Source organism: Marmota marmota, unplaced genomic scaffold (genome assembly GCF_001458135.2).
Source record: "Marmota marmota marmota unplaced genomic scaffold, marMar, whole genome shotgun sequence".
NCBI classification, from domain to species: Eukaryota; Metazoa; Chordata; class Mammalia; order Rodentia; family Sciuridae; genus Marmota; species Marmota marmota.
The window spans coordinates 24483157-24504213 of NW_026000016.1; the positions used below are offsets into that span (position 1 = coordinate 24483157).

The following is a 21057-nucleotide window of genomic DNA, read 5'->3' on the forward strand; positions in this document are numbered from 1 at the left end:
TAATGCAATACTATCTGAAGAAATTTACTGGAATGTTTTGAGTCTGGAATTTAAAGCTGTTTTTAGAGATTAAAACTCATAGCAGTAAAAGTGTTTTTAGAATGTGGAGTTATTTGTAGTTGCTTTTGTACATTCTAGGCTCTAAAATCCATTCAGCTGGCCCTGATTGGAGCCCTTCAAATGCAGATCTTTTCCTGAGCCAAGGCTCTTCTGTACCTCAAAGTGCTGGGAATGCCCTGGACCAAGGTAAACATGCTGGTTAAAAGTAAAACTAGCATTAATAATCTTCTTGTATTAATAATCTTTGCATTCTGTGTAGTCCCCAGATACCTGGGGAGGTGCATGCCAGAGTTTTATAATGGAAGGAAAAAAATGAAAGAGTTGTAGAAAGTTTATTTCTGTTGCTCTTGAACATTATGTTTTGGTCATGTCAAAGGTACTGTGTTTTTTCCTAGATGGTTCATTTTCTAGCATTGTGAGAAGGGACACTTTTAACAGTAATTAGTTTATTTCCAGATACCATCATTTAACTGAGAAACCAAGATACTATCATTGTAGTGTTCAGTTTATTCTTCTATCAACTTAAAATAGGAAAGCATTTAGTGGGTATAGAATTTCAGAGAAATCTAGGCAATAGATACTTATTAGCACATTTATTGCTAACAGTTTGAAGATCACCATGTATTTTTTCTGTCTTCAGCTGATGATGGGGAAGTTCCACTGAGGGAAAAAGAGAAGAAAGTGCGTCCTTTCTCAATGTTTGACACAGTGGACCAGTGTGCTGCCCCACCCCCCTTTGGCACACTGAGGAAAAACCAGAGCAGTGAAGATATCTTGCGGGATGCTCAGGTACTTAGGAATGTTCTGTTTTTTTTAAAACTTAATGGTAATTCTATAACATGTTTTTTAAGAAGGAGAAAGCAGAAGAAATAAAATGTATTAAAATAGAGCATGCTGGTTTTTAAATTCTATTGCTTGAATTATTTGTGATCTCCCTGTATATTGTAGGATGGCTGACATGTACTTTTGGGTCATATTTTGTGTAATTCTTTATAAAATCATAATTGTGTTGAAGAACACCATTTTTTTTTTTTTTTAATTCAAGTATCTTTCTTTGAAATTTGGAACTGAGGTTATATCAAGTGCTTTTATGGTGAATCTACTGCAACCCCATAGGTCTTAACCTTGGATAAGCAGGTTATTGGTGAATGCTGCAAGTTGGGTGTTGTTTAACCACAATAGCATAGATTGCAGGTAGTTCTTATGAACAAGAATGACTAATTTTTTGGTTCAGCCTATGAATATGAAAGGTGGTAAGTAAGAGTTTTCAGGTGGGCACTTACAGTTGCCCAAATAAGAAGGAAGTCATGGAGAGTGGGACTGTATTTCTAGGTCCCTTATTAAATATGATCAAATACAGATTTAAAACTTTTTAATGATCTTAAAACGTAGAGTTAATATTTTTACAGTGTATGTTTATATTTCTAAAGTTAGATTATCTAGAATATCATATGTACTCAGCTATTACAATGTTTTAACTGGCTGTGTGTGTGTGTGCACATTACAGACTGCAAATAAAAATGTGGTGAAAGTACCACCTCCTGTTCCTACAAAACCAAAACAGATTAATTTGCCTTATTTTGGACAAACCAATCAATCACCTTCTGACATTAAGCCAGATGGAAATCCTCAACAATTGCCAACAGCTGTTACATCCATGGGAAGTAAACCCAAACCAGCAGGGCAGCAGCCAAGGGTGCTGCTGTCTCCCAACGTACCTTCAATTGGCCAAGATCAAACCCTTTCTCCAGGATCTAAGCAAGAAAGTCCACCTGCTGCAGCCGTCCGGCCCTTCACTCCCCAGCCTTCCAAAGATACCCTTCTTCCAGCCTTCAGAAAACCTCAGACTGTGGCAGCCAGCTCTATATATTCCATGTATACACAGCATCAGGCTCCAGGAAAAAACTTCCAACAGGCTGTGCAGAGTGCACTGACCAAGACGCATACCAGAGGCCCACACTTTGCAAGTGGTAAGGTTCTTGGTCTTATTTTCACTTGCATAGATGTTGTGCTTACATCCTCCACCAGAGCTGCCAGTTGTCAGCATACAGTAAAATAACTTGTCTCTATTTTGACTGACTCTGGTGTTCTGAGTTGTAATTGTATTTCCTACTGTTAATTGGGAGTTTTAACAGAGTGACTGCTATATGTCAGTTACTGCACTAGGCACTGAAGATGAGAGGGGCAGTCCTAGTTCTGAAGGAGCTCAGAGGAGAGTGGGAGACATATACACACAGGAGAGAGCATGCAGAAAGTTGTGTCTTCACTGTAGCTCTGGCTACATGCTTTTGGTGGATTGAAGATGACACAACTACCCTGTTTTTAAAATTTTTTATTTTTATTGTTTAGTTGTCAGTGGACCTTAATTTTATTTATATGTGGTGCTGAGAATTGAACCCAGTGCCTCACATAGGTTAGGGAAGTGCCCTACCACTGTGCCACAACCCCAGCCCGTACACTGTGTTTTTAAAAAACACTACTGTATTTAAAGTTATTTTTATGAGGACACACCACTAATGAAATATAAAAAGATAACAAGGACTGGAAGTGTAGCTCAGTTGTAGAATCCTTGCCTAGCATATTCAAGACCCCCGTACCAAAAGGAAATAAACTAAATAAAAACAAAATAAGATAGTTTGTGTTAAACATACACAAGCTGGACATTTGTTTATTCTTTCTAAATCATTATTTATAGGACTAGAATAAAATTGACCATGTTTTAATTAATTGCAAATGGCTTTCTAGTCATGAAATAAGCATGTAATTGTGGCCTAAGATGTCCTAACAAAAATTAGCCAAAAATCTGTATATATGCTATGTCTTACTCTTATCATGAATCTTTGTTGATGACTGCTAATGTGATAATTTGGGAATTAACTAAATTTGATAGTATGTTAAAGGGGCAATATCTTTGGTAAACACTGTGGTTCTTTAATAATTTTTTAAGGTAAGTATGATGTTTCACATTGGTTCATTTTTGAAAGATGGGGTATTATATGTTTAGAGTTAGTTTGGACAGAGGATTACTGATTTTCATCGGTTCTAAGTTTTTTTCACATTTTGATATTTTAGGTTTGACTGGCAGTCAGTGATTTCTTATAATTGGCCATATTTTCTTTCTTACTGTTTTGTAAAATAATGGTCCATGTTATAGTTAATGGGGATTTTGATTCTATAATAGGTTTATTATGCAAAGATGAAACCCTTGTTTTGTTTTTTGTTCTTTAAAGAAATTAGTTGTGCTTGAGAGAATATAATGTAACTGTGAAATTAAAAGCGGCCTACTTGTTATTTGTTACTTGCCAGTTCTGTGTGATTAATAGTAACCAGGATTTTTATTTTTTTCCTTTTCCATTAGTATATGGCAAGCCTGTGATTGCCACTGCCCAAAATCCACAGCAGCATCCAGAGAACATTTATTCCAACAGCCAGGGCAAGCCTGGCAGTCCTGAACCTGAAACAGAACCTGTTTCTTCAGTTCAGGAGAACCATGAAAATGAAAGAATTCCTCGACCACTCAGCCCAACCAAATTACTGCCTTTCTTATCTAATCCTTACCGAAACCAGAGTGATGCTGACTTAGAAGCCCTACGAAAGAAACTGTCTAATGCACCCAGACCACTAAAGAAACGCAGCTCTATTACAGAGCCAGAGGGTCCTAATGGACCAAATATTCAGAAACTTTTGTATCAGAGGACCACAATAGCTGCAATGGAGACCATCTCTGTCCCATCATACCCATCTAAATCATCCACCTCAGTGACTGCCGGCTCAGAAAGCCCCACAGAAATTCCGAATCCATATTTACATGTGGAGCCAGAGAAGGAGGTGGTCTCTTTGGTTCCTGAGGCATTATCCCCAGATGATGTGGGGAGTGCTAATACAGAGAACAGTGACATGCCATCTCCTTCCCCTGCCCTTGATTATGTGCCTGAAGGAGTCACAGACAGCAGCCCAAATCTCCAGAATAATGCGGAGGAACCAAACCCAGAGGCTCCCCATCTGCTTGAAGTGTATCTGGAGGAGTACCCCCCATACCCACCTCCGCCCTACCCATCTGGGGAGCCCGAAGGGCCTGGAGAAGACTCTGTGAGCATGCGCCCACCTGAGATCACTGGGCAGGTCTCTCTGCCTCCTGTGAGTAATGTGGTGTCTCATGACCATTTTGGGAGTCTTACCTTGTCACTCTCTTCTAGGTGGTTGTATTTTTCTTCAGTTTGCCTTTTAATTTTATAATCCCTTAGTACAAAATGGATCTTATCAAAATGCAATATGTTAAGAATAAAGAACATTTTAATGTCTTAGAACCTGTTTCTTTGTGAAGGAAACAGTTTTTTTTTTTTTTTTTTTAATTCCTGCAGATACCACATATGCTATTTCTCCTGTAGCTGATACCACATATTAGGGAAGAAACACTGGACTGGAAAGACCTAAATTTGAATTTGATCACTGGCTTAGCTCTGTGAGATCTGGCAGACAGTATAACTTTCTCATTGTAGTATCACTCATTCAAACTTTTATTTTTTTTGGCAGTGAAAAAAAATTTTAATGAAATGTTAGATAAAACCTCCATCTTAAAAGTAAAAGATTGGAAGGGTTGTATGAAGTGAGGAAACTGAGAGGGTGGGTGGCCACCTCTTTAGCTTTTTTCTCTCTTTCAGTATAGTTTAAGAACCTGACAAACACCAGAATCCTTAGGTTCTTTTAAGCTATTCTAAAACTCTGTTTTGGCTTAGAAATGCCTTCCAAATATTAAGCTTTTGTTTGGAAGTTTTCTTGTCACTTTGAAGTAGGTGAGAGAGAATAACAGTTCCAGAAAAGTCTAAATAAAGTTTTCTTTTTCATAGTTTAATTGGAAGTCATTTTGTTTGCACAGAAGAAATAGGATGCTGAGCCATAAATTTAAATGTGGTTAAAAGCAAAATAGCATTTAAAAATGATTTTTTGTAAGTGTTCTTTATGTTTGATCCCTTATTATTTCTTTTAGCTGTGATAGCATTCAAAGATAAGCTTTGTCAAAAGTTACTTTACAATAAATATTTGCTTAAACATGTAATGTAGTAAACTTTTTTTATTACTATAGAGGTTAGGAGAAAAAAGTTATAAAAAATTAAAAGTTAACATTTTTTAAACAACCCTATACCTTCAAACTTCTAAGACTCAATTCTCATTTGAGCTTTAAATGTGAGAAAAGGAAGAGGAAATTTAAGCCAGATTGAAGCTCAACCAACCCATACTCCAGCTTTTTGTCATGTCTCTCCTTATTGTTGTTGTGTCAGTATAATTCACATTTTTGAGAAAGAGAAAGGAAACCAAAGTTTGTAAAAGTATCATACTTCTTTTGAAGATTGTTACTTTCTTCCTAGGAAAGGGACTTACCCTTTTCTTCTTGTTTTAAGTGAAGTAGATATTGCTGTATTGTCCATTCTTTAAAAGTGGGTAGCTAGCTACTTGCAATGTGCAACTTACGAAGGGTATTTACAAAGTCATATTGGTGACACTTATTTTAAAGAACAACATTTATCCATTACACTTTTGAGAGTTACAGCGTTTGCCTCCTATGTTTTTCAAAACTCAGTGGTTTTCCACATCTGAGATAAAATGAAAGAGAAGTATGTATAGTATATTTATCACACCTGAGGAAACATTTCCACTTTGTTGGATGTGCTTAAGGAACCTATTTTACAGAATGTTAGGTTTTTGTCTTTAAAATGCCTTTTTAAAAAAATATCCTTATTAAAATATTTTAAGACTTGTAGGATTCCTCCTTGGTATGTATAATAACTATTAATCTTTATTATTTAGCTTACTAATAGGCTTTTGCCTGAGGAGGCATTATGGTATGAAATGATTAAGAGGAAGGGTTTTGGGCTGGGGATATAGCTCAGTTGGTAGAGTGCTTGCCTTGAATGCACAAGCCCCTAGGTTCAATCCCCAGCACCACACACACACACACACACACACACAAAAGGGAAGGGTTGCAGCAAAACCAACTTACCTGGATTTGAATTCCAGCTCTGCTGTTTGCTCGCTGTGTGCCTTAGTTTCCTTTTATATATGTATATGTTAGCAATTATATTTCTGAGCTGCATTGTTGCTAATTGAAGGGTGTGGGTCTTGATGTACTCTATTAAGAGACCAATCTTGGCTAGTTTTGAAACTTGAAGAAAGTCACCCTCTTCAGATTATGTGCTTAGTTTATGAGTTCATGTTATATTTACAGATGTGCTTCCGTTAGGTTTTATAGTTAAGTTCCTCCCACTTTATTGCATAGGTGTTCACACTTTGTGAAAAATTATTTAGCTATATATATTGATTGGTGTACTTTCCTGAATAATAATGTTATATTTGAATAAAATGTGCTTATATTTATATATACATATACAGCTGAGCTCATTCTACCCTTTTGGTGGTGGTATCTTGCTTAATTTTCCATGCATTTCCTTTGCAGGGCAAAAGGACAAACTTACGTAAAACTGGCTCAGAGAGGATTGCTCATGGAATGAGGGTGAAATTCAACCCTCTTGCTTTACTCCTAGATTCATCTTTGGAGGGAGAGTTTGACCTTGTACAGAGAATTATTTATGAGGTATGGCTATAATTAGTAATTTCCTAAATGTGACTTGTTTTAAAGCTCAAAATAGAAAGCTACAATGGAGAAATCGTATTTTTAAATTTCCTTTTTGAGACTGGGGCTCTGGGGAAGAACTTTTGAGTGTATGCTCTAAAATAGCCTATTCTGTTTTAAAAGCATGACTAAAATTTTGGTAATGCAGAAGTTCAATTTTCACTTGTTTTCTCTAGGGTACTTTTTCTTTCTTGGGGAGATCATTATTCTCCTTTAAAATTGATTATGTATGGATTTTTACTGTATGGTATTAAATTACTGATGTTCCTACTTTTCAGAAGCCTACTATTTAAAATATTTTTAGTTCACTTTTTTTTTTCTTTCCATAGCAAATGTAGCTTCTACTTAGAAACTAATTTGTGGTGGGAAGTTAGGACTATAAATAAACAAAAATGACTATAAGGATATAGTTTCTGGTACTTCTTCAGTTTTTTTTTAAAAACTTTATTTTATAGTGAGTGCTGTGCCTACTTATGTGGCTAGTCTTTTTTCTAGAATTGTTCTTAATACAGATTTCTTGGCTCCTGTAGGTTTTAATTAGGATTTTTTAAAAAATCCCATAGAAGTCTATTTCTGTTCTCTTGACCCTGAGGAGCCAGTTAGCGTGACAAGATACATTGGAGTGATGCTTCCCCCTCTTGTTGACGTTACAGGTTGATGACCCTAGCCTGCCCAATGATGAAGGCATCACAGCTCTCCACAATGCTGTATGTGCAGGCCACACAGAAATCGTTAAGTTCCTGGTACAGTTTGGTGTAAATGTAAATGCTGCTGATAGTGATGGATGGTAAGATTTTTCCTTTAAACTCCAAACTACAGTTGGGGGTAAAAGCACTGTTTTAGTGCTGTTGGAAGGCAAAAGTTACATTCCTCAATATTGTATAGCTGATTGTCATTTGCTGGAGAAATGTGCTATTTTTGAGGAATAAGCATGTCCTTATTAACAGTCATCTCATTCCAATAATGGAAGCAGATGGGGTTTTTAAAAGTTTAATAAATAATCAAGATAAGAAATATCACAAAAGATTTTAAGAGGTTATATCATCCCATATTTACTGTAGCATTTTAGTTTTAAAGACTTTTAATGTCAAAAACAAGTTATTATAAAAAAGTAATTTATGGGGCTGGAGTGATTTATAGCTCAGTGGAAGAGTGCTTGCCTAGCATTTGTGAGGCACTGGGTTCGATTCTCAGCACCAAATATAAATAAATAAAATAAAAGGCCAACAACAACTAATATATGTGTGTGTGTGTGTGTGCGCGCGCGCAGGCGGATATAATTTATACATGTGTGCTTATGGTATTAAGTATGCATGTATAAATTGCATGCAGAACATATATATAAATTTGAATTAGGTTCAGATCATTCCATTAAGAGATTTAAGTAACCATGTGTTCATTTATTATGATTGTCTTCCTCTTGTTAGACATTTAAATTGTTTTGCAATTTTTTTTGTCATTAATGTTATAAATAATACTTGGAGAAGCATTTTGGTTGCATTTTTTAAAAGAATGATATAAAAATATGTGCCCACTGTGGAAAATATACAAAATAGAGAAATGAGAAGAGGAAAATAAGCTGTCTGCACCTCTGCAGTCTGCAAATAAACACCATTAATATTTCAATATATTTCCTTTAAGCTTCTTTTGTTGTTGGTGATGGTGCTGGAGATTGAACCTGCAGCCTCATGCATCTTAAGCATACATTCTACCTACCTTGCCCAGCCCTCAAACTACTTTTTATATACTTTAAAAAAAATGTAGTTAAGACCTGCCGGGCGTGGTGGTGCACACCTGTAATCACTGCAGCTTGGGAGGCTGAGGCAGGAAGATCGAAAGTTCAAGGCCAGCTTCAGGCCAGCTTTGACAATTTAGTGAGACTCTAAGCAATTTAGCAAGACCCTATCTCTAAATAAAATATAGAAAGGGCTGGGGATGTGGCTTAGTGGTTAAGTGCCCTTGGGTTCAATCCCCAGTACAAAAAAAGAAAGAAGTTGTTAAAATCATAACGTATTTTTTATACATAATATTTTTGCCTAATGTTTTGGTTTAGTATTGTAGCTTAAGCAAAACAAATTTTTTACCATGTTATAATATCCCTTGTTTCTCAAATTTAGGGAGTTTAGATTACATATAATTTTTCATTATTAAAAACCATGCAAGTGAAAAGTCTTAGTAACATTCACCAAATTGTAGTAACATTCACCAAATTGTTAATAGTATTCTGGAATGGGGGACAGAAAATAATTTTTTTTTTCTTTTTAAAAATGATATATCCTGGGCTGGGGCTATAGCTTAGTGGCAGAGTGATTGCCTGACACATGTGAAGCACTGGGTTTGATCCTCAGAATCACATAAGAATAAATAAATAAAGGTATTGTATCCATCTATAACTAAAAATATTAAAAGAGAGAGTGGGGGGTATCCCAATAAAATAAAACAGAGGGGAGAGGTAAGGGTAAAGAAATTAAACCTTATGTACTTCAGAACCCAGTTAACATTCTCAAACCCAATTTCGGAGTTTGGTCAATGGTACCAGCTCTTAAACCTTTACTGCTAACTCAAGATAATTTATCATATTTCATAAAACATTTTGAGATGCTGGGAAAAAATTCTCTTGAATGGTATTGATAAGTTCTTGTTAACCACTTAGTTAAAATAGATTGAAATGTTTTATGGTCATTTTTCTAGTCTGAATTGAATTGACAAGTTTTAAAAAATACTATAAAGGTAGCTTATATACAGCTTGGTTCCTTCAAAATTGGTGATGATAAAGGGATATTTAAAGGCACATGTTTTGCATGAAGGCCTATAATTTAAGGATTGGTAGGTCTTTTACTTTGACAGAAATAACCAGAGTTGGGGATCCAGACATGGAAGGAAATCATTTTATCTTGTTCTTGTTAGATTACTGTATGGAATGTTTTCTTGATTTTGTTCACTCTTTGCTTGGCTCCTAGCTTAGCTGTGGTTCATTAGTCTGGTGTTTTCCTTTGCGGGTATAATTCTTTGGTGAGTTCAGTCATCTGTGTTGTACTGGCTTTTAAAAACTCGACCATTGAACCACATCCCTAGGCCTATTTTGTATTTTATTTAGAGACAGGGTCTCACTGAGTTGCTTAATGCCTCAGTTGTTGCTGAGGCTGGCTTATGAACTCATGATCCTCCTGCCTCAGGTTCCTGAGCTGTAGGGATTATAGGCATGTGCCACTATGCCCAGCTAAAAAATCTTTTTTTTTAATGGTGCTGGGGATTGAACCCAGGACCTTATGCATGCTAGGCAAGCACTCTACCAGCTGAGCTATATCTGCAGACCTTAAAACTGTTTCAGTTTTTCAGAAGAAAGGGTTTGGTAGATGAGAAACTCAAGAAATTTTCTTACAGGTGTCTTATCAGAGCAGGTGTCTTTCAAATTAGAAACATGTTTTTAGGCTGGGCGTGGTGGTGCATCCCTATAATCACAGCGGCTTGGGAGGCTGAGACAGGAGAATTGCAAGTTCAAAGCCAGCCTCAGCAACTGCAAGGCACTAAGCAACTCAGTGAGACCCTGTCTCTAAATAAAATACAAAATAGGACTAGGGATGTGGTTCAGTGGTTGAGTACCCCTGAGTTTAATCCCCAATACCCCTCCCCCCCCCCAAAAAAAAAAGAGAAAAACACATTTTTAGCCCTTGCTGTGTCTTATTCACAGGACTCCATTGCATTGTGCTGCCTCATGTAACAATGTCCAGGTGTGTAAGTTTTTGGTGGAGTCAGGAGCAGCTGTGTTCGCCATGACCTACAGTGACATGCAGACTGCCGCAGATAAGTGTGAGGAGATGGAGGAGGGCTACACACAGTGCTCTCAGTTTCTTTATGGTATGTAGCCAGTGGAATCAATGTGTTGATTACTGCATTCACTTACCTGTCTATCTCTGGGGTTTAATTCAATAAGTATTTTTATTTTAGGAAAGTCTCTTGTGTTTTACATTGTCTTGGGCGCTGAAAATAGAACAGACTGGGTCACAAATAATACAGCTTCTGTGTGTATTCCTGGAAACAACTATTGTCAGGGAAATCTTCAGCAACCCAAGACAGTGATGCAGCTTCTAGAAGATCTAGTAGTATTAAAGGGCTTTTGACCATCAAAAGACCCCCATTAAGGCTTTAACATTTACCAAGTGCTAGCATGTCTTTGCAAATAAGTGAACAGAACCTCATTCTTCCAAGATGATCATAAGAAAAACAGCATTGACACAAGATTCCAAATAACCTATGTTTTCCTGCAAATCAAACTTGTCATTAAATAAAGGCAACACATATTTTGGGGCTTTGTTTTGTTTTCTTGATTTTGAGTTTGAGTCTAATTGCTAACATCAGATCTGCACCTAGAGAAAAATGGACTTGAAGTTTTAGATGCATGCCATTTTTACTTACAAGGAAAATTTTTTTACTTTACAAGGCTTCATAGTTGAGGTTAATTTTTCTCTTTATGACTTAAGAGGAGGTGGAAAGGAGGGAAAACAGAAAAATAAAGAGTCTCGGGACTCCATACTATGCAGACACTCAGAAGCAGCATTACCTGTTGATTGAGAGACCCATGAGTTTAAAGACATATGTCTTTCATCTCTGCTTGATGACTTTCTCTTGGTGTTTTTGTCTATTTTCAGGCTTTCCATGAGAAGGAAGAGGGGTCAGTGAGAACCCTAGACTTTAATTGTTAGTTTGTTTTCTCTCTCTCCTCTCCCCATTTCCTCCCTTTTCTGTACTGGGGATCCAACCCAGGGCCTCATTCATTCTTACAAGTGCTGTATCAGTGAGCCACATCCCCAGCCCCTAAACTGTTAGGGTGTTTTTGGGGATGTGTGTATATAGTAATGGGGATTGAACTCAAGGGTGCTATACCACTGAGCTACATCCACAGCACTTTATAGTTTTCATTTTGAGATAAGCATCTTCCTAAATTACTGAGGCTGGCCTCAAACTTGTGATCCTACTACCTCAGCCTCCCAAGTTACTGAGATTATAGGAATGCATTATTGCACCTGCCTTAATTTTTATTGTTGATACTCAGATTACTTTTTGTTTATGTTTTGAACTCTGAGCCATAGGATATTTTGATTTATTGACATTATTTTAAAATTATTATAGTATCTTAACATGTATTTTGCTGTATTCATTTTATTGGCCATCAGGACTATATATGCTTTTTACAAACATTAGGGACATTTGGTCAGGGATTTAAAAAAATTTATTAAATATATCATGGATACCATGAGTGTTTAGGTCACTAATGGGTTGAACATAGTGGATAACTGTGTTCCTGACCTAGGAAAACAGAACATGAACACTTTCTGACATCATCTGGACTGCCTTGATGTGGCTCCCCGCACACCTGTGGTAAACACTCTGGAAGTTCACCATTCCTTGTTTTTAAAAATAGTTATATATTTTTGTGTGTGAAACCTATTAAGTATTGTTTTTAGTTTTGCCTATTCTTTTTTTAAAATTTAAAGTAAATTGTGTTGGTGATTCTCTAGGCTTCTTTTTTCTTTAAACATTTTATGTTTTTGAGATTCACTTGTGTATTATGTTTATTTTCATTGTGTCATACTATTCTTTTTTATGACTAAATCTCAGCTTAACTTTCCATTCTACTTTTGAAGGACATGTGGGCTCCTTCCTTCATTTAAAAAAAAAATGTATTTTTAAATTTGTTTATTTGTTTTGATGCTCGGGATTGAACCCAGGGCCTTGTGCATGCTAAGCACAGCCCCTGTCACTGAAGTACACCCTCAGCTCCTTCCTTCCTGTTTTCCATATTTGTTTTCTGGTTTATATTTACAAATGGAACTACCAGGTTATAGTGGCACACATCTAGTGGAAGGTTCCTTTTGCCCCACATCTTATGACCCTTGATGGATTTGGAATGGGATTTCATAGTGGCTTTAGTTTGCATTTCCAAAGTTATCAATGACGTTGAGCTTGTTTTGAGGCCCCTCAAAAATTTTGTAAATTTTTGTAACTCTTAATCTCATAATAGCAAAGTAACGAGAAATTTTTTTCCATGAATGATTTCTTAGAAACTGGGACTTAGGCTGTTATTATGAGCATATTAAAATATCTGGAATTTCTCTCTTACCTCTTTGTCATCCCTGTCCCAAACAGTTTACACACCTGACCAACTTTAAAACTTCGTGAGGTTATAGATACATCAAGTTTTATTGTTGTACTTTATATGTCTTATTTAAATAGGCAGAAGTTGGAAATTTACCTGTCCCTTTATATTGGCAAAAGCCTTCTGTGGAAAGGAACAGTTTAATTTCTTGATTCATTTCTTCCCAGAAGAGAGATACTGTATTCTACGACACATTAATTAATAAGAAATATTAAGTTTGTAATTAGTAGTGCAGTGCTCACAATCTATTCAAAAGCAAGCAGATATTTTCCCGACTGTAAAAATAATTAAAATAAAATAATTAAATTAAAAAATAATAATTAACTGAATTGCTAAGAACCTTCTTTTTCAGTTTTCTTTCTTCTTCTATTACCTACTGTTTGATAGTAATTATTTATTAGTGTTGCCCTTTAGGATAGGAATATATAGGATAAATGGAGAAAGACAAAATTTAATTTGCAAATTGATTTTGAACTGGTGAAAAGTGGGGTGTTGAGGATTTTTCCCTCCCCAGTTTATGGAATTTCAACATCTTTCAGAATTCTGATTTTTGTTATTTTGGAGTTGACTGTAGACTTTTATGTCATGTCTGAAGTGCCACATTTCTGCTTTCTAATGTATTTAATAATGTATTTTCTTTTCCCATTTGGGAATTGATAAAGACCACCTTAATAAGCATTTCTGATCTTTTTCTCTGTCTGCTCTGTGTTTTAGGTAATGAAGAATGAATGATGTATTCATAGTTCCTTGGTCCTTACACTTAGAAATAGGTCAAAAGTTGACAAGCATATCATTTACTTTTTTAATAGCCTGGGCTCAAGCAATTCTTTTTTTAGTTCCTGGGCTGGCAAAAGTTTTTGTTTTCTGAGTAAGACCAGTTTTGAGAGATACTTATAAAGTGCTAGGTTTTAAAGCTATTTTAGATATGAAAACTGATTATTTTTTTATCTTTTATAAATGCCACTGGCCCATTCTTTGCACTGACCTTGCAGAATTATTTATTAACTATTTAATGTAGTAGTTCTAACACTCCATCCTGTGCCTATTTTTTGCCATTTTGTTTCATTATAGAGAAAAGTTCTTCAGAATGGTATACTCTGAGTGATATTTCCTTGCTGTGTCTTTCTGTCACAATCATAGGAGTTCAGGAGAAAATGGGCATAATGAATAAAGGAGTCATTTATGCACTTTGGGATTATGAGCCTCAGAATGATGATGAACTGCCCATGAAAGAAGGAGACTGCATGACCATCATCCGCAGGGAGGACGAAGATGAAATTGAATGGTGGTGGGCACGCCTTAATGATAAGGAGGGATACGTTCCACGCAACTTGCTAGGAGTAAGTTATTCCAGTACTTCATGATGTTTTTATGAGTGTCATAGAGGGACTTTGTAAAAACTGTTGTGAATACAGTGTACCGTACTGCCCTTTGTTAATTACACGTGGAATTTTAAATTTCAGGTAGTCTTATATTTTGACTTATAGCCACAGTTTTGATGATTTATTTATGCTCAGGAGCATATTTATAATTTTGCCAGAGAAAACAAGAATGATATGCTTCAAAACTTTGCATTGATCTCTCACAGATTCAGGTATACTCTCACATGGTTATATTTGCACAGGGTATATGTGGGGTGTATGAAAGAAAAATGAGGAGGATAATTGAGAGATTGAATAAAGTTTAAAGGTAAAAATGCTTGAAAAATCTGCTTTTGATGAGAAAGTAGCAAAGACTTGAGGGAAGAAAGAGCGACTAGTGGTAAACAGCATATGGCATGTAGATCACCAGCCCTGGCTTCAACATCACTTCAGGTCTACCTGGAGCACTTATTATCTGGGTAACTGAGTGGTGGAAGGAAGGTCGGGATGCCAGAGAAGCTTACCTCCTAAGATTGTTGTGAGAATCATGCAGGAGTCTAATATAGAGCAATGGGAGATACTGTTGTAGGCATTTTCATCAAGTGTCAGAGAAACATGGTCTCTACCTGCATTGAATCTCCTACTCTGGCATCCAGGCCATGAGCAGGATTCTGTCTCAAGTATTCTACAACTGGGATATTACTTTCGGTGAAGTTCCTTGAAATGACTCTATTGCTGGGACCTGGCTCTCTGGATTCTGACCACTGTCCCTCTCCTGACTGTTCCTTCCCAGTGTTGCCTGTTTAATGTGCAATATAAATGACTTGATAGACCTGGACTGCTGCCTTCCCAGGGCTGCATTTACTATGAAATAAAATTTCGTTGGTTTAGGTGGCATTTATTTTTGTGGTCATAATATAAAGAATAATGAAAATTAAAAAAAATCAGACTGTGGAGCTGTGTTAAAAAAAAAAAAAATGCTTTCAAATTACCAAAGGAAAGTAAAAATAGAAAGCTGTTCTCTTTCATGCACTCACATTCGCTTCTATAAAGTCTTTAGCACCAGAGAAGTCAATCTCTTGCATATGGCTACTTTGCCTAATAAAACATCAACAGTGAATAAGCACAGTTTACATATTGTAGTTTCTTATCTGGGAAAAGTGCTATTTAGAACTAAGTGCTTATTAAACTTCTGTTTTAATATTCTTTCTTTTCTTTAAATTGACAAATGATTGTATATATTTAGTAACACGGTCTTTAAAAATATGTATACATTGTGGAATGGTTAAATCAAAATAGCATGCATTACTTACCTCATGTCATTAGCATTTTTGGTGTGTGCAGTGAGAATAAACTTTTTTTTCTTTAAAAGCAGTTTTATCAGAAAGATCCTGTGTGTTGGGGGAGAATTTGTTACCAAGTATGAAGCAGTTGTTCAAAGTTGAGCCTTCTATAGAGCTTCAGAAGGTTCTAAAATTAGCTGACCTGACTAAAGATTTTCATTTTAGTTCCAAATTTAGATACAAGTGTCCTCTGCACAATATTTTTAATGTTTTTTAAAAAAGGAAAGTATGTAAAAGTTGACTTTTTAAATCAGAGGCTCAGCCTGAGTCTAGAAAATTATGTTGATTGAATATCTTTTCCTAAAGAAGAATGATAATCCTTAAATAATAGTGACCCATCAGTTTTTCAGTTTGGGCTGGAAGTCTGAATCTCTTCAAGTAAACCTGTTTTTCTGTTGTTTCAGAGAGAAGGGTTTTTGTTTAGTTTGTTAGTTGAATCACTAGTTGAACTTGCTCTGGACTTCAAGACAGTACTTTGCAGCCTTTGCCTCTCAGCTTTTGTTTTGGAAAACACAAAAACCACACTCCACTTAGCCTTTCTTACATCTGCAGACTTTGTGGCATTTTGTTCTTGACAGTCTCAAGTTCCATCACGCAATGTTATGTCCACTGTGAATCAAATTAAAAGAGATTTTAATCTCTCATCTTTCTTCCATAGTAATGAAAACTCTAAATGTTGGAGTAAGTAGCATATTGCAAACTGTCATCAGCAGTTTGTCTTCCTGACTTCATTTACAGTTCAGTAAATTGCAGATTGAGTTAATGCCTAGAGCTGCTGAAGGTTTTTATTGCTTTGTGATATTGTCACAGTTGATGGACCCTTGTGACCTTTGATGTCTTTCATGGAGTGGCTGATGAGAATATTGCTAAATGTGAACCTTGTGCACTTGGGTACCTCTGCTTAGTTTGATTTTTTTTCCTGTCATATTTCTGCCCCTCTTCCCAGTGTTTCATGAAGTTTTACTCTGCTCTCATACCTATGTACAGTATGTAAATATTTTTTAAACTTTCTTACAGCTGTACCCGAGAATTAAACCAAGACAAAGGAGCTTGGCCTGAAACTTAACAGAATTTTAGTTAATGAAGAATTAGTCTTAATTATCACCAAGAAGAAATAATACAGCTGTTTTTGGCAGAAATTTTACAAGACTTATTTTAATGACAATGTAGCTTGAAAGCAATGAAGAATGTGCTCTGGAAGAAAATGAAGGATTGAAGAATTCACTGCTAGTGGGGGACACTCAGCATGAGGAAATGGAGCTTCTAAGTCAGCAGACCATACTGTGCTGGGCCCAGCTGTTCCACGGAACATTCAGGAAGACACAGTGACAATCTTGTTTTCTGCAAGAAAGAGGACCATTCCTTGAGCTTTTGTGAAATCGGCTTCCTGTCCAGTTTAGTGGGCATTTTTGGCACTGTTCTGTACCAGTCCTCCTCCCAGAAGGACCAGTGCCATCACGGCACCATCCCCAGTCCTCTAGCACCAGCAAGCCTCGGACTCGTGTGGGGGCTTGAATGTGCTGTACACTTGTATATTGTCAGCAAAGAACTGCTGGTTGTTTGTCAGTGAGCAATAACTATTATATATGAGTTCTTCTAGCATCTTAAGAATTATACATGGATTTTAAATATTGAAACTAAACTACACTACCTAATCTAAATTAGATTTAGAATCTTGTTTTTAGGCTGAATATGAGTCTATATTTATTGTCTTTTGTACCTTGGAGTTGGTATAGACTTACCCATAGTATTTGTCAAGATCATAGCTAACTTTAAAAACATTGTAATAAAATTAAACTTTTTGACTCTAAGCTGTTTTACTGGTTTTCATTTTAGATGTCCTAAACAGCTTCGTCCAAAGGTCACAAATTATTGCAATATCTCTTACCCAAGTGAAAAAAGTTCTGTAATAAGACTTATCAGCCATGTGATTAATGTAAGAAGTATTTCTTTGCTTACAGAAAACTATTTTGCATTTTGTGTTTGGGTGGTCTTTGGTACAGAACTGAAATTTTTTAATGATCTTGATGATCATTGGGGATAGAAGCCTATGGGTACTTTTGACCTGGAGCCTCTGATATGCTGTGCCCTCATTTATTTCACTTTCTTTATAGAGTTATGTTGTATTACTATGTTACTAAATACATGAGTTGCTTTGGAAATCATTTTACGTAGAGGAGATAAATATATAAATAAAAATTTTTTTGTGTGTGTGGTATGAGGATTAAACCTAGGGGTGCTCTACCACTTAGCTACATCCATGGCCATTTTTATTTTTTATTTTGAGACAGGGCCTCTCCAAGTTGTTTAGGGCTTCACTAAGTTGCAAGACTGGCTGTGAACTTGTGAACTCCTGCCTCAGCCTCCCAAGTCTCTGGGATTACAGGCATATGTTATTATACCCAACTGGATCTATAATTAAAGAGAAGACACAAATGAAAAACCATGGTCATTTTTCTTAATATTTTTTTATGAATAGCTAACTTCTAACAAGGAATAGATGAAAGCCATACACACACATCCTTCAGAGAAATGAAGAAAAAAATAACAACATGAACTAAACTTCTAAAATATACATGGTAGGCAAAAATTCTAAAAATGCCTCCCCTCCCCCAGCATCATAGTCCCCTGGTAATTCAACCCAATACCAATGTAGGTACTGTTGTGAGGAACTTTTCAGATTTAAATAAGTTTATTAATCAGCTAACCTTAAAATAGGGTGATTAGCCAGGTAAATTATCCAATGGGCAGTGTAATCATATGAGCCATCAAAAGTAGAAGAGGAAGCCAGGAGTCCCAAGGGTCTCCCAAGAAGAGACCCTTCTCTTCAAAGGGATCATGAGTTAGGGAATGTGGAAGGTCAGTCCTTTAGCCACATGGAATTGGACTCTGCCAACTTGCATAGGCCTGCCAGGAAATGAATCCATCCCTCCAGAAGGAAAGTGTTGATGGGACTGGGGTTGAACTTCTGATCTACAGAACTGTGCATTATTATGTATTTTTAAAATAATTTGTATTAAATGCTATTATAGCAATAGGAAATAAATTCAACATGCAATCTAGAACTGGGCTGCTGGACTTAACTAATCCATTAAATGACCGTGCCCAGGACACTTGATCATCCTGTGCCTTATTTTCCTGATAGATACAATGGAGTTTAATGCCATTGCCTTTGATTGTCACTGACAGGAGTCTGAGGAGGTCCCTTCGAGGAGGCAGTGGGACCTCGATTCAACCGAGACAGGTTCCTGACAGCTGCTGAAAAGAATTTCAGGATGTATCAAAAGCAAGGCACAAGCAAAAATTTATTAAAGGAGAGCAGAGGTATCACACTCTAAAAGCAGGGCACAGGTGCCTCATACCTCTTGAGACAAGTCACCTGCCCAGGGTTGAGCTCTTGACAATATATATAATTTTCCTGGGAAGAAATGTACAGGTTCTCAGGCAAGCTTTTGTGAAAGTCAGATCTCATGTCAACCATTTATTATTTGAGTTCAGGGTGTTTCCTTTTGGTTAAACAATCTAACTATAAATCAGTTGTGGGTACATTGTGTTTGAATCTGGTGACATTTGTGTTTTTGTCCTACTTGATCTGATACAGATATACACTGGAGCTTTTATTCATCTAGTGAAAGAGACAAGCATGGTTAATTTTGCTTGAAGATCTGGGTCTCCATTACCAAGGTCTAGTCAGTCTCTCCAAGAGCCCACCTATCTCATGCATACTTCAGAGCTGAAAGGGAAATCATACCAAGTACTATATGAGAAGTGCTTGGTAAACTAAAGAATTATGCAGCCAGCTGCAGTGCTGCATGCCTGTAGTCTCAGCAGCCCAGGAAGCTGAAACAGGAGGATCTAAAGTTCAAAGTCAACCTCAGCAATTTAGTGAGGCTCTAAGCAACTTAGTAAGACACTATATCTAAATAAAATATAAAGAAGGGCTGGGGATGTGGCTCAGTGGTTCAATCCCTGGTACCCACCCCCAAAAGAATTATACAAATGTATGGAAAAGGAAGATGTGAAAACCAGGAAACAATAATAATCTCAGTTTTATATTCCTTAATCCTAAATTTAGAACATTTGTTTTATTTTCTGATTTTGGTTTTTAATTTATTATCAAAGTATCCTTATTGAAGCTTATAGAAATATATCAGTATAGGGCTAGGATTGTGGCTCAGCGGTAGAGCACTTGCCTAGCACGTGCGAGGCCCTGGGTTCAATCCTCAGCACCACATAAAAATAAATAAGTAAAGGTATTGTGTCCAACTACAACTAAAAAATATTTTTAAAAAATATCAAAGTATAGAAAAAATATAGAAAAGTTATAAAGGGGGGAAAGGCCACTTTAGAGGCACTATTGCACTTGGTTGTGTTTCTTTGTAGTCTTGTCAATGAATTTTTTTTCTCTTGAATTATCGAGAGCATACTGTTAAGCAGTAATGTCTTGTTTTATGCTTGACATTGTATAAGTATCAACAGGGTTTTTAATGACTACATAATACTCCATTGTGTAATTTATTCAATTATCTGATGAACATGTGTCAATGTTTTTCAGATATATTATAATGTATACTATTATACATTAATAATATACATATATATTATAGTCTTACTATAATGTCATATTTTTATGATAGTGGAATTTTTTGATTTTTGCAAATGGTGAGGAGTAAACCAACTGGAGAGTGGACCATGCCTTGTGGGGGGAGGGGGGCGGGGCGGGGGCGGGGATATATAAACTAAAGATTATGCTTAGGTCCTAAAGGCCTTGGAGCCATTGAGGAATTTTACTTAGGGGCAGAGAAGGATGGCCTGGTGTTGTCACATGAAAGGAGTCATCAGAGTTAGCCAGAGAAGCAGACATTAAGAAAACCTGGAGAATACAGATTCTCGATTCAGGGAATAGAGAATGGAGTTAAAAGTAGCAAAAAGGCCCAGAGAGATGGGGGACTGGTAGGTGTTTGTAGTATTTGACATTAGGAAGTAAATGGTCAGAATTATACTCCATGTGTGTATAATATGTCAAAACATAATCTACTGTCTTATTTGTCTAAAATGAATAAATTTTTTTTAAAGGCAAAAAAAAAGTGGATTTAAAAAGTGAAAGGCTATTTAGCCCCATTGTACCAGGTGAAGGGATCGATGAGAAACAACTAGAGAACTAGGTCTAGTATGGGCAACCACTCAGGATGCTTGTTTGAAGGAAAGATGGAGGGGTGGGAGTAGGCTATGTTCTTTGGGATGTGGAAAGCACATAGGTGCGTTTACTGTAGGAAAAGAAACTGAAGACAGGGAGCGAGTGTAGTTGATGGCGGGGCTGAGGTGGGCCTGGTATTGCAATTAATGAGGGTTTAATTCAGGGTGAGTTTGTACAGGGTCAGAAAGGGAAGGTTTACTTTGTTTATAATTTCCCCCCCTGTAAAATAGACAAAATTGACAAATCTTAGGGGAGAAAACTCAGGATGCTTGGTCAATTTGCCCCCATTTTTAGTCTTTTCTAAGTTGGCT

General features: G+C 36.5%; 1 protein-coding gene across 1 annotated transcript in view; it reads left to right on the plus strand.

The window, feature by feature from the left end:
- The window catches only part of Tp53bp2 (tumor protein p53 binding protein 2), a 34510-nt gene extending 17150 nt beyond the window's left edge, over positions 1–17360 (plus strand). Inside the window, exons 9-17 of the mRNA XM_015483604.2 lie at positions 139–246; positions 701–849; positions 1568–2030; positions 3419–4197; positions 6512–6649; positions 7342–7475; positions 10380–10546; positions 13986–14185; positions 16567–17360. Coding sequence (XP_015339090.1) covers positions 139–246; positions 701–849; positions 1568–2030; positions 3419–4197; positions 6512–6649; positions 7342–7475; positions 10380–10546; positions 13986–14185; positions 16567–16608 — 2180 coding nt within the window. The 3' untranslated portion in view covers positions 16609–17360. The remainder of the gene's footprint in view (positions 1–138; positions 247–700; positions 850–1567; positions 2031–3418; positions 4198–6511; positions 6650–7341; positions 7476–10379; positions 10547–13985; positions 14186–16566) is intronic.
- Positions 17361–21057: the final 3697 nt, after the last annotated feature.